Below are 13,623 nucleotides of genomic sequence, written 5' to 3'. Positions count from 1 at the left end.
CAGAACTCAGTTTCTCATAATCGGTTGCCCAACTTCTTGGGAGTTGCTTTAGGTACAAGAACACAAGTGGCTATTTCGTTCTTGCATGATCTTTGTTGTATTCTATAAACCATTTGTGTTGCTTCATGTGTTTGGCTAACCATCTCAACTCCAACTACCTGGATTGAAAGAAGAATTGGATCTTTCAATGCCATGTTGTTATTTGAGTTAAAAATCATGTGGACTATTATTCCTGAAATCAAGACAGGTTTCAACTATACCCATACAGGCATGTTTATACTTCTTCTCTCGGTTCAAGCATCTAATATTCACTCAAGTCCTACAATATCGACTTCCTTGTTTTCAAGCTGATAATTCCATTAATTAAAAAGATGGGCAAAAACTAAAACAATGAAAAGCCTTAACATCTTTCATCTTTACAAAGGCCACATGAGAAGCATCACATCCAAAAGGGTTCATTGGCCTAAACTTCATCTCCTGTACACTAAACAATCCCACCTTCACTGCACAATATGCCAGCCGATACTAGAACTAGAGAAACAAGTTATGTACTGAAGCAAGAAATTAGTATTCAGTGTTCAACTATCACATCCATCTTTCGAGTCTGGGAATGAAACATTTCGGCTATATCTGCAGCTGTGCTACATTCCTCAGGATTTCGATCTGACACAGAGCAAATGTACCTTGGAAATCTTATTGAGATGCCCCGGGATGGATGGACTAAACCTATAGCAGCCTGATGAACTGGTGACACAGTGAAGTCTGCACCTCTTATTTCCCAAACAAGTGCTGGGGAGAACCACATATCAGGCACCTCAGCTGTTTGATAGTAAGTTGGCTTTTTGGCTAAGATCCTATCTCCAGAAAAGAATTCTTTCATCTGAACTCAATAAAGAAAACATATTTGTCATGCAGGTTGTTCTTGTAGCATAAGATGCAAATTTTAGCATAAAACAACAAGACGAAAAGATGAAGATTGCAACTTATATGCACAGAGCAGCATATGACTGGTAGTATCTTCAGAGCCACTTCTGGATTCTTCAAGGAACTATTAAAAGAGTATTTTAAACAAGTAACAAGCACGGTATAAAACAATATTATAGCCAATATATTAAAGCTGAGAATTGAGAAGAAAAGAAAACATCTTGCTATATAGCTGTCTTTCAAACAGAAGGAGCCAGAATAAATCTTTATGTCAACACACTCATGCAATCCCATACCAAAGCCATTATCTCTACTGTTAGGAAAACTGTATTGTCAGTAGTTCAATATGTTTCAAAACAAATATGCCTGTGATTGAAAGCTTAAGTAAGCCAATCTTAAGTTCAGAAACTAAACTATTTTAACATAAAACATAACTATATCTACAAGTGCCGTTCATTGCTTGTAAGATTTAACACCATATCCATGGTATATGCAGAAAAGCTGTGCACTTTCTAAACTAACACAAACATCATTGACATCCCACTGTACCTCTTTGTAAAATGAATCGGAGAACCCAGACATTACACGGCACACACTTTGAAAATCTTCTGTGTCTGGGTTGTAACATGCCATGAGGAACGGACTGTACCTGCAATAAACACATACATAAAGCATGATTTTAAAACAGAAAGGACTCACATTGAAAGCATGTGGCAAGCAAATAAACTATAATAAATCAATATATTTATCTATTAGAATTCAATCATCTGTATCTTTTTGTTTGGGAATATATGAATATACATCATAAAATGCATATCCCTCCATTCTCTTCAATTCCATACTTGCTAAACCTCCCAGGTAGTAGAACATCATGTCCCTTACAGTGCATAGGCTACTTATACTTAATATCAAACTCTAAGTTTACAGTGCCACCAAGATCCAAGTTTCTGCACACCTGGGATTTTATAAGTTAATAGGTCAAAGATTAAGTGATTCCAGGAGTCTCTAGGAGCTTAGATTTATTTTCTTGAAGTCTATTATTTAATTACCAATTTCCTAATTGGTTTAATAAATGCAATTCTAATCCTAATGGCTTCAAGACGGCAGGGTTTTGATCAATGGAACTATGTCTCTGTTTTCTAGTTGTTATTCCTCTAGTCACTTCTGTATGTCAACCCTAAGCCCCCCCAAGCCACATAGGCAGATCATCCCAAATCTGCACGACATCAATATCTTTCAAAAAATGGGGATGCTACTCAAAGTTCCATTTACTCAATCAAAAGCTTACAACAGTCACAACAGTTATAAATATCTCCCTCAAATGTCCTTTTATCATTCCAGTCACTCCACTCTGAATAATCCTTTCCCTCTATAAACTATTTGTAACTCAAATACAGTATGAAGCATTATTAAACAACAATAAAGGGAAAAAAAAAAGGCTCATTACCATCCTGCTTTTCTCCCATTACCATGCCAAGCACCAATAGGGACTAAATCAAGGGAATCATTTAATCCTTCCACATAATCTCGCTTCACCTAAGAGAGAACACCGAGCACTCAGATTCAATATTTTTGCTATCTTCCAAAATTTTGTTTTAATAATGCTATCTTCCTAGATTTTATTTTGATAAACTCTTCCTAGTTCTTAAGCGGTTAAATGATAAAAAATTCAAGTAAACACAAAACCTTTAACCATGTGTCACCACGCTTGGATGGAAAATATCCAGCATCAGTATCTAAGGATTTAACCATAATTCCTTCACATGAGAAGTGCAGTGCATCATCAAGGAAAGCGTTTATCCTAGTCAATGTGGGCTCACTGGTCAAACAAGCATCATTGGCTTCCACCTGTAAAGCAAGAAATCATAAATATTACTAATCACATAAAAATTTATTCTGTAAACAGGCAAAGCCTAGAGTACTTACTGCAATTTCTTTTGCATATTCAAAGTGACCCAACTTCTCATCGTAAAACAAATCCTTCAAACCTAAATTTTTGCAGAATGACAAGAGAAAAAGGATTAAACTTACAACCTACAACACTTAGACATAATAGGGATTTGAAAAAAATTAACCCTAAAAACAGAACAATTTTGAGAGGGGGAATGGCATACATTTCCTTCTTTGACGTAGAGGAAAACCTAACAACCTGTAATGGAACTTTCAATCATATTTTTGAAGTTGAATGAAAAATAAGAAAGCAACAGCATAAATAAGAGAGCCAACTGTTCTAAATAAAGGTGCATTTTCAGATAAAGAGCTTCATATCTACTTGAAAATCTATACACTTTTGGTCTAGAACTAAAATGCTCAACTATAAGCGTAGCAAGGTTGTAGGTGATTGACCTAATTTGAAACAGTATAAGTTGATAAACTTGTAAGACTTACTACATGTGGCAGAAGTGAGTAGAAATTAAGTTTCCAGAATTCTCCTGCATACTAATCTCTCCCCTTTCATATTAATGGTAAGACTGTCAACTTACTCTAAAGTCTTCTCAAACTCAAAACAAAGAAGATATGGCAACAATATTTCTACCGCATTAACCAATCTCTATCACATTGAATAATAAGTTCGCAAACACTGCCTGAATTTTTATAATGCTAAATTGCTAATACATTCCCATATGTCACAAATATAGTCAATACCATTCGATAGGTCTTCTGATGAAGGAATAAATCTAAACGGCATTAGTCCATGGTAGTTTATAAAAAGAGTGCAGCACTCAAGCTGTTTCATTTAATTGAAGTACCTTCTAATGCAGTTGTAAACACAAGAACTATAAGGCATTGGAAATGTGGCAGGCAATTGGGATAATTAGAGTGCTTTTGATAGTGTTTTTGTCAGGGAGGAAATACGTTTGCAGTCAAGGTGAATTCATCATGAGTGTAAATAAAATCCATTTAAGGAATGCCCATTTTGGAAGTGATAATATCACTAGCCAAATTTTCAATAATTTATTGAATCTCTTGCATGTATTTGTCAATTGAAGAGGCACTGAGGAAAGATATATAACTGATAGAACGCATTCAATATTCTATTCAAATTCAAATTATACCAATGTCAGGTAAAGGTTGGTTCATTAATAGTGCTCATGGGAAAGCTCCTGTCATTTGAGTTCATAGAATCAGAAAATACTCCTGCTATTACTTGTCCTGGATAGTGTAGTCTACATATCTCTACAGATGTATGTCAAGAAAAAAACTCGGAACAATTCCAAGAGAGGGTTCAAGATATTTACTGCTCTCCATTAGCAAACATGATGTCAAACACAAATACGCAAATGTCAACCTGCATGTAGCAATGATATTAGAAGGAACCTCGAAATTTAGCTTTAGGGTATAGGAAATAAAAGTTGAACTTATAAGAAGAAGATAAAAATGAGAATAAATAGATACTGAAAGGGACTTTAACATCATAGAGAAAAGCACAAAGGAAATAGGTATCTTAAATTACAATCAAGTGAAACTGAAACAGCTATGCAGATCCTCATTTTCAATTTACCTAAATGATTTAAGCTTGCATCATCAAACTTCCAAACCTTGCTAAAAGAGCAGTAACCATAATCATGTATTATTCGAAGAGAAAATAAATCAAACCTTTATAGTGTTCACTGTGATCAAAGAATCTTTGCTCCCTCTTTCTCTTGAAGATAATTCTTGGAAGGACATGAGCTTGTAACCATTCTTCCTATCAATTGCAACAACCTGAAGCCAGAACGAAACACGGCATTAGAAACATAAAAGTGTATTTTCTCCAACTGAGATGTACTGCAGCTCAGTTAGGTTTGAATGAATAAACAGTAAAAAATTGAGGAAAAAGTCAATCTCAAAGAATTAAAACGCATCTTGCTGTTAGACAGTCTCACCTCAGCATCCAATATGAAAGTCTGGGCAGCAGGCTTAGAAGACTCCTTAATTGTATTAATTAAATCTGGAAATCTTAATGTTGTTTCATCCCCATTTCGTGAAAAGACACGCACTGATCCATCTGCCAATTTGTGAATTTGGGCACGCTGACCATCATATCTGAAAATCACAGGCATATGGAACCACTCAGTCATACATTATATACGATAAAACTAATAGATATGGAAGAGTCATCAGGAAACTACAAGATATGCCTTCCACTAGGTTCTTTTTTCTCCTCTACTTTCTTTTAATCACCATATAAGATCCAAAGCCACATAAAACATATTATCAGTACATCACATCCCCTGCTGTCATAAGACATGATATGGTCATAGCCAAATATTATTGCAAACTGTCAGTCTCTTAATAGTTTGTCACAATAACCTCACAGATTTCATCCAAATCAACTACATACATATTATCACAAAAATTAAAAATATCAAAATTTGCTAAGGACAATATACAATGATCCAGACTCAATAAAAACAACAATAGAAACTAGGGAGGTTTATTATAAGTGTTCATGAGCCTATGTTCACTCCATAAGAATAAAATTAGGTAGGTGGTCCTTCTGAATCTAGTTTTTGTTCCCTGCCAAACCCAAATATAACAAATAATACACTTTCAAACTTGAGGAAATGTGTATAAACCATCAAAAGATCATGAAAGAGAGAAAAAGAGCTTACTTATATTCACATGTAAAAGCTTTGTTTTGAAAGAGCTTCAGTACTTCTGGAACCCCGTTAGTAATTCTACCATTATGTAGAGTAAAACTACCGTTAGGTAACAGCATTAGTTGACTTTGATAAGAAGAAAAAAAAGAGCAAACAATAGAGTAACATGTTATACATACTTCGCAAGCATTGGTTTAATAGGTATTCCTGGAACCATCGACAAGGTTGATGATGAAAATGCAATACCTTCCTTCATTAGTGAAGGAACAATCAAGTCCTGTTAACAATGCACTTTTAGTACACATATAATGCAAAACAAACATATTCTATCTTAGGTCGTTTTCAGAAGAATGGGGAGAATTAATTGGGAGGCAACACAATCTGGCATAAGCCTGTGTAAAGTCAAATGAAACAGACTCTAATTTATTAAAAAACAAAGATGGCAAGATCAAAATAATGCACACATACACATATGGAAAAAGTCTGGAGCTGAATTTCAGAAGAATGGGGAGAAGGAATTGAAAGGCAACATAATCTGGCATGTGCATGTGTACTGTCAAATGAAACAGACTCTAATTTATAATAAAAATAGATAGCAAGAGCAAAATAATGCATACATATATACATACATACATACATACATACATACATACATACATATATATTCTGTACCAACATTCTCATAGAGAGTGGATGTGGAAAGTCTGCAGCTAAAAAATGTTTAAAATATTATATATTGAAAAACTTTGATACGAATTGCTTATCACTTACCAAATTTGGAAGTACATTATATACCTCAATTACTGCTGCAGAAATGTCCTGTCAAGAAACCGAAAGATCAAATTGGATAAAAGCAAAAACAGATTATCACATTTGCATTAAACAAGCAATCTTGAAACAGTATTATGCATATACAGACAAATCTAAAGATCTTTGGTAGCATGAATTTCTGTAGAGGACAGTACAATGCAAACACCAGAACATCAACAGATTCATCCTTTTCCTTTCTTTTTCCCTTTTGGTTGGATTGGCAGGGGGGGTGGGGGGGGGGGGGGTGGGGGGGTGGGGGGGTGGGAGTTACGGGGTGGAGGTTAATGCACTCATTGTTTTTACATTTTCTCACCATGGTGGCATGGCGTAAATCAACAAGTACAACAGCTTGCTGAGTTGACAATGTTAATCACTGCAAAAAATTAGGAAGCTCTCATGCCCATATTTTGTCTATTCAGAATTTTGTTTTTAAAGATAAATCAAACCATGTAACCATCAAGTCTTCATCAAAAGATCTACTATTTGATATTCAATTCTTCACAAAATCAATCTGAAACTACAAAGTCAATCTATTTATTAGTTTATGATATCTGACCTGAAGCTTCTCTTTTAGACTATCTGCTGACCCTTCATGATAAAGATTAAGAGAGGAATTCATGAAAACTGCTTGAGCTAATGCAGGCAGAATGGTTTTCATCATTGCTCCAATTCGCAAATTCCTGACCTGTATGTACCACAATTTTAGAAACTGAAGACATTGCAGAGCAATTCAATGCTCATACAGCATGTTTAACAATTATGTCACAAGGAATCCTTCATTCACATTCATGAAGTCTACAATGGCAATCACACAAAAAAGACCAAATTCAACATGCATACCAAAATTCCAGCAGAACATAATGTGTGTTTTGATCACACATCTACTATGCATGATGCATCAATTAGGGGAATTCAAATTGCTAAGAGCTGATCAAATGCACCTAAACTCCCATCTGATACACAAAGAAACTCACTTATCCATGTTTTCAGAAAACTGCATGTCTCTAGACACTTCATAAGCTTCTAGACTAAAACCAGGAATGAAACAATATGCATGACAAGCCCATTAACAGCACTTAACTACAACCATGCAAATAAAAAATCAAAGCCTTCCAAATTCTAAACAAAGCATCTCTCATCTCAATTATCAGATACTACCAGAACGTGTGCAATTAGAACTGGCTCTTCCAAATACTGATGCAAAAGCTTTCTAGACTCTGCTCTAGAAAGAGACAAGGCTCACTCCAATATATCACTCTTAATGACTATCTTGCTCCACTACAAATTGCCAAACCAGCAGTCTAGCAATACTTCACAGATAATGCTATGATTCAATAATTAGCCCACACTACCAAGTAGACCTGGCAATTCGTGTTTTCGTGTCTTAAACGTGTCAGACACGTTTAGACACGAAACGCGTTAAGGCTAAACACAAACACGACACGTTTAATATTCGTGTCTTAAATTTAAAACACGTACACGTATACGTTTAATACACGTGTAACACGACACGACACGATTAACACGTTTTACACGTTTATTAAACGTTTCAATATACGACACGACACGATTAATAATACGTTTAACACGATTAACACATTTAACACGATTAAATAAAAATATTTATAATTAAATATAATTTTATTATTTAAATTTAAAATCTATAATTATAAAAATAATTATAACAAAAAATAATAATAATAACATCAAATATAATAAATTTTAATATAAATAACATACATAAAATTCATTATCATATATAAGGTTAAAATACACATCAAATAATTATTAAAAATTATTTATATAAGGTTAAAATAGTCTTTAACTATTAATGTTTAATAGGTTAATAAACGTGTCATGTATACACGTTTAAACACGATAACACGATTAAGTAAACGTGTTTAAACGTATTTTAAACGTGTTTATCATGTTTGACATGTTAAGACACAAAAATTTTCGTGCCTTAACTTGTCAGACACGATTAGACACGAAACACATTAAGGGTAAACCCAAAACCTGTTTAACCCGTGTCTTCTTGTGTCGTGTCCAAAATTGCCAGGTCTACTACCAAGCACCTTGAAGCATGTACAAGTGATTAAATAATACCACATGATATTTGAACTTCTTTCAAACAGCTAAATAAAGCAATTTTGAAGTGTTCCAAAAGATCTCAAAACTTTGGGATACAAAAAAAAAATATCGCCTATTCAAATAAAATAAATAACCTTCCATTCTTTTCAACATGTTGTATATTAGATAAATATATAATTAAAAACATGAATTTCCCACATAACATACATGGAAGAAACAGATTATTTCCAGAATCTTACCAAAGTTCTAACTAGAAACTTCATCTCCTTCTCTCGACATGAACGCATAAGATTCACAATGAGGTTTTTCTTTCGGATGGTACTGCCACTGCCTGTTTGTACACTGATAAATGCGATATGACGAAAATGAGACAAATTGAATTTACAAGACAAAGATTAAAATAATACAAAACTAAATGACAAGTAGACCTGTCCATGGGCTGGGAGGCCAGTCAGGCCCACAGGCTAGGCCTTGGACAGGATTTTAAGACTCAGTCCCAGCCCGGTCAGGACAGTATTATATTAATAAAAAGTGTTGTTATTTAATTTGATTTTAAAACATTAATATTTTTATATTTTAATAATCAATTATTAAATGGACAGGCTCGACCAGGCCCTCGACAAGAATTTAGAGGTGTCAACCAGGCCTGGCCCACCCCAGCCACAGAGACCTCTAATGACAAGCATGCTGCTTACCTAGCTACAGTAGTAAAATTTAAAAATGATACCCAAATTGATATTAAGTTGTGGGAAAACCTGCCTCAATACTCTTATTTTTCAAAAAGAAAAAAAGAAAGAAGCAGACAGACATTTTTTAGTGCAGGAATCTGCAGGTATAATCATATCCAGCATTCTTATTCAAGCCATGAGTTATTTTATAGCATGATACAGAACATGAGATATGCAAGAACACATTCTTCTGTCTACCATCAACACCATGACAATAATATTCTGCTTCTTATTTATGAAGTGATCTAGAAAATCAATTCTTATGTCTAAAACCATATTGTGGCAAGTTCTCCATGAATTTCTCACCAGAAAAACCCAGGCATTAACTAATTATTTCAAATTTTCTAAGTACTGCAAATTATTAGGAAGCTCCTTATTTCCTAGATCTCTACAAACAAATTATTATCTAGTCATAGCATCAATATTTTTGCAATTTCATATCATTCACTGTCATATAATCCATACTGGGCAGTTCATACCTTATCTTCCGGAGCACAGCATATACATCCCTAATTAATAATGGTGGTGGAGGAGCAAGTAAAGTTTGAGTTTGCCGGCATGCTTGTGCAACATCACCTTAGACCAAAATAGGGTGTTAAGAAGGCTCTTCCAAAAAATAACTGTGGAAGGAAAAGAGTAACAGAAAACTAAAAATTATGACAGGAATTATCTGCTCCTACCAAGATCACCAATTTCATTGTACATATCCCTTATTTTTGAGCGGTTAGTCCCACAAGCTTCTTCCAGTGCAGATGTAACCAAGCTTCCGCCAATATTTAATTCCTGCATCATTGGTACAGCATGAGTGCATCTTGTTTTCTTGTGCTTTGCAGCAATGGAGCTACATTCAATCTATGTCTTCTCAAATTCCGTTTCTTATTTGTTAAGTGCTCTACAATAGTACAATTTGAGGGAAAAAATTGATCTTTAAGAAATAGCGAGTAAGAACCAATTACTGTCTGAAACAGGAAAAAGGAGATAAGGACAGGAGAACTGGAGAATTGGACTAACAATATTTTCATGGTCAGCAGCAATTTTATTGGTGCACAGATACACAGCAGGAAGCACGTCCTCTGGGGACAAGGCCAGCAAACTGGTTGAAGGACAACATAAAGGAAAAATGGTCAGCAGTCAGTTATTAGTAATGCAATGTCAACTTTGATTCCACAGCCAAGAATATATGCAAATAATAAGATACAATCTGTACCAACCTTCTAAACATATTGCAAAGCATAGATATAGCTTTGATCTTGCCCTTTTGACCCCCAACCAGGTCAAAAGTCCGTGCAAGATGGATGTATGGAGCAGGCTGACCAGACTTCCAGCATGCTGCATGGACATCTCAGTAGGAGTTTCAAAATTTTATGAATAACCTGAGAAGTTCTGTGAACTGGCCTCTTAATGAAAGAGACACCAAAGATGCAGTAAAACTACTATAACTCAAAGATATCTGCCAAGAGTTTTGAAAAGATAAAAAAACTTCTAAACAGATGCTATCATTCTCCAGAATTAGTAAAATTATACAATATTATGAAAATAGTAAATTAAACAAATTCTTGACACCAACCATGGTCTATGGGTTTATATTTATCAGAAGGCAGTGATACAAGAGTTGTCTCCACGTTTGCCATTGGTTGTCTTTGCAAAGAAGAATCCGCCAAACATCTTGACTCCTCTGGCACATTTTTCTTCTTGGTGACAGAATAATCATTAGAACAGCTCGGGACCTCAGTTGATGTGCTGGAGGGTACGAAATTTTCTGTATTCTCACCATGATTCACCTGAGGCTTACTATAATATATATCCAGCGCCTTGTTGACATCTCCTTGGGTTTTCTCAAGTAAGGTGGCCACGTAATTTCTTGATGACTCATTGGCATTTACTATATGAATAAACTGATCTATTTTCTCTACATATGATTTAGTCAAATTATTAGGAAAGAAGTTTTCACCTTTAGAACATTCCTCAATTTTTACACCACTCCTATCACCTTTAGTGTCATCAGCCAAAAGTTTACCGAAGAAGCTTGTTATTGTAGGTTGCTTTGACGCACTAGATTCCAATTTTGAATTACCTTTTACTTTCTTGTTCAACTTGTTCTCTGTGTTTTTCTTCCTTTTTCCAGGAGATATGTTGCTCCTAACTGAAAGTTTCAAGCTACGAGACTTGCTGGTTTGACTTACATGAAAGCTAACACTTTCATGAGTGCAACTTCTAAAAGGTCCTGAATTTGAAAGCGACATGGAGTTGTTAGATGAAGTGGCTTGGGATGCAGAATCAGAAGTTCTACAAACAGCAACTTGCTCATACAACTCAATTTCACGTTCACAAAAAGTGGAAACTGCTTCAACAATGTTCCATCTTGAGCTGCCAATCAAATCTAATATCTGGTCCCTGGTGACCCATTTGGGCAAACAATCCCGAAATTCCTCAATGATTCTCTCTCTTTCCTCCTCACTTGGTATGGTTAGATCTTGTGAATCAGGTTTGTGCAATGAAGATGGATCATTCAAAGTAATATCCACATCATTACTCTCAACTGTGTCCATTTCCAGTATATTTTGCTTTATCTCCAGGTCCTGCTCCTCATTCAAGCCAGCACTAGCATCCACTTCAACTTTTTCCATATTTTCACCATTGCCATGATGAAAACCCATCAGGAAGTCCTTCTTATTGGCCATTTCATCAACCAACCCAGCAAAGTGCTTTCTCATTTTATCAGCATGCTTACTGTCAAGCTTCTCTATGTCCATACCGACTGTAGGAATAACCTTCTTTGGTTTTAAAAACTTCACATATTCTCTAAGCTCATCATAATTAGAATGCTCACTATATGGGACTAGATGTACCTCAAATGAATCCTTAGACCTCACTGCAAATTTATTCCTTTTGACTTCATAAGTCCACCCAGTTGGCACAAAACCAACAACTTTTTCATAACCCTTTTCCACCATAATCTCCTTCATTCTCACAAAATTTGGCCGAAAATACGGCCAAGTCTCACCCAACACATTCCAACCAACCACATGAACATTACTCTCACTTTCATCTTCTGTAAAAACCCCATCATCCCCATACCCTAAAACGCCCAAAATGCCCATTTTCCACCCATCCACGCATATCTTCCTCTGACATCTCCGTGCAACCTCAACCAAAATCTTCTCTTTCCCAACAACATAAGTAGCAACAAGAAACAAAACCCTCTTTTTCTCAAATTCCTTTCCTATACCATCTACCACACTAACCACATAATCAATCGATTCTTCTTGAGAAGGAAATACGAATTTTGGATCACAATAAGTAGTATCAAGAAAAATAGCATCACAACCAACAAATCCATTCAAATAACTATTCAACTTCATTGAATTACAATAACGAAAATCGCCCGTATGAACGTACCTTTCAAAGCTCCCATTTTTAGTGGGAACTTTGAATAAGAACTGGACCGCCCCAGGGCAATGATTGGCGTCAATGAGAATGACCTCGCAGCCATCTATTACAACGGGGTCGTTTAAAGGTAAGGGGAAGATGAAATGGGGTGGGATTTTAAGGGTTTGGATGAGGAGCAGGGAAGTGAGGTGGGAACAAAAGATGATACCTCTGGACCAGGTAGGGGAGAGGCCGGAGTAGTGGTCGGAGTGGAAGTGGGAGAGGAAGTAGGCGGCGGAGAAGGTGGTGGAGGGGTGGCGGAAGGAGTCGATGAGGAAGCGGGAGTTGGGAATGAGTTTGGAGGGAGGAAAAGAGGAGGGAATTGGGGGGAAAGAGAGGGTGGAATCGGGGGAGTTTAGGGCAGCGAGGTAGAGTTCGGTGGAGTCTACGGTTAGGATTTTGGCGGTGGCGGTCGCGGCGGCTTGAGAGGACATTGGCGGTGTTTTGCGGGAGGTGTGGGGTTTCAGGGGAGGGGAAGTTGCATTTTTGAGAGGTTGATTTGGGATTTTTGATAGTTTGGGGTGTCCAACAGTGGGCGAGGTTCATTGGCGCCAAAGGGTAGGTTTTTTTATTTTTTTTTCAGAAAATGGGTAGTTTCTTGTTTTTTTCTTTTCATTCTATTTCCTCCAAAATCCAAATATTTGCAAGATAAAGGTTACAGCATTTAAATCGCCTTGAAGTGTTTAAAAAATGTTTGATTAGAAAATCTAAATTTTGGGAAAATAAAAATTTTATTGTGATTAAGTATAAGAAAAAAATTAGACATATATATATATAAATAAATCAAAACACTTAAAAATAAATATTTGATCCCACAATAAAGTATAAAAGTTCAGTGTGATAATAAAAAAGAAAACTGTACACATATCCTTGCACACATAATTTTGTATTGAAAATAAAATATATAAATCAAGAAACAAATAATAATTTTATAAATAAAACTCACATGTAAATCATTAAAAGTTTTTTAAAACAAAAGAATAATCATCTAATTCGTTTTCTCTAACAAAAATGTACTTCTAGGGTTTTGATGATTTTCTCTTAAACAAATGAAATCC

General features: G+C 35.5%; 1 protein-coding gene across 2 annotated transcripts; it reads right to left on the bottom strand.

Annotated features, from left to right (window-relative positions):
- LOC18601965 (DNA ligase 6) lies at nucleotides 202–13,138 on the bottom strand. 2 transcript variants are annotated; one of them, XM_007033074.2, is made up of 19 exons: nucleotides 10,704–13,134; nucleotides 10,348–10,465; nucleotides 10,148–10,229; nucleotides 9,817–9,919; nucleotides 9,616–9,712; nucleotides 8,648–8,750; nucleotides 6,874–7,002; nucleotides 6,279–6,326; nucleotides 5,687–5,784; nucleotides 5,520–5,585; nucleotides 4,791–4,950; nucleotides 4,522–4,629; nucleotides 4,164–4,213; nucleotides 3,039–3,073; nucleotides 2,851–2,912; nucleotides 2,611–2,772; nucleotides 2,372–2,460; nucleotides 1,474–1,573; nucleotides 202–880 (listed from the first exon to the last, which is right to left on the bottom strand). In XM_007033074.2, exons 1-19 carry the CDS (start codon nucleotides 12,997–12,999, stop codon nucleotides 572–574), a joined length of 4,215 nt encoding a protein of 1,404 aa, XP_007033136.2. In that variant the 5' UTR covers nucleotides 13,000–13,134; the 3' UTR covers nucleotides 202–571. The 2 variants fall into 2 exon arrangements, with proteins under 2 accessions (XP_007033136.2, XP_017975341.1); XM_018119852.1 differs by lacking the exon at nucleotides 202–880 and adding an exon at nucleotides 887–1,048 and having other exon boundaries at nucleotides 10,704–13,138.

Source organism: Theobroma cacao, chromosome 4 (assembly GCF_000208745.1).
Source record: "Theobroma cacao cultivar B97-61/B2 chromosome 4, Criollo_cocoa_genome_V2, whole genome shotgun sequence".
NCBI classification, from domain to species: Eukaryota; Viridiplantae; Streptophyta; class Magnoliopsida; order Malvales; family Malvaceae; genus Theobroma; species Theobroma cacao.
The sequence above is the reverse complement of the archived record's forward strand: the minus strand, read 5'-3'. Positions and strand labels throughout refer to the sequence as shown.

What these genes read in the sequence shown, in the direction of transcription:
- LOC18601965 (XM_007033074.2), bottom strand. Translation starts at nt 12,999, where the DNA reads ATGTCCTCTCAAGCCGCCGCGACCGCCACCGCCAAAATCCTAACCGTA. An exon ending in TCACAGTGAACACTATAAAG is followed by an intron (nt 4,214 to 4,521) that starts GTTTGATTTATT and finishes TGCTACATGCAG; the next exon opens with GTTGACATTTGCGTATTTGT. An exon ending in CCGATTCATTTTACAAAGAG is followed by an intron (nt 881 to 1,473) that starts GTACAGTGGGAT and finishes TATTGAGTTCAG; the next exon opens with ATGAAAGAATTCTTTTCTGG.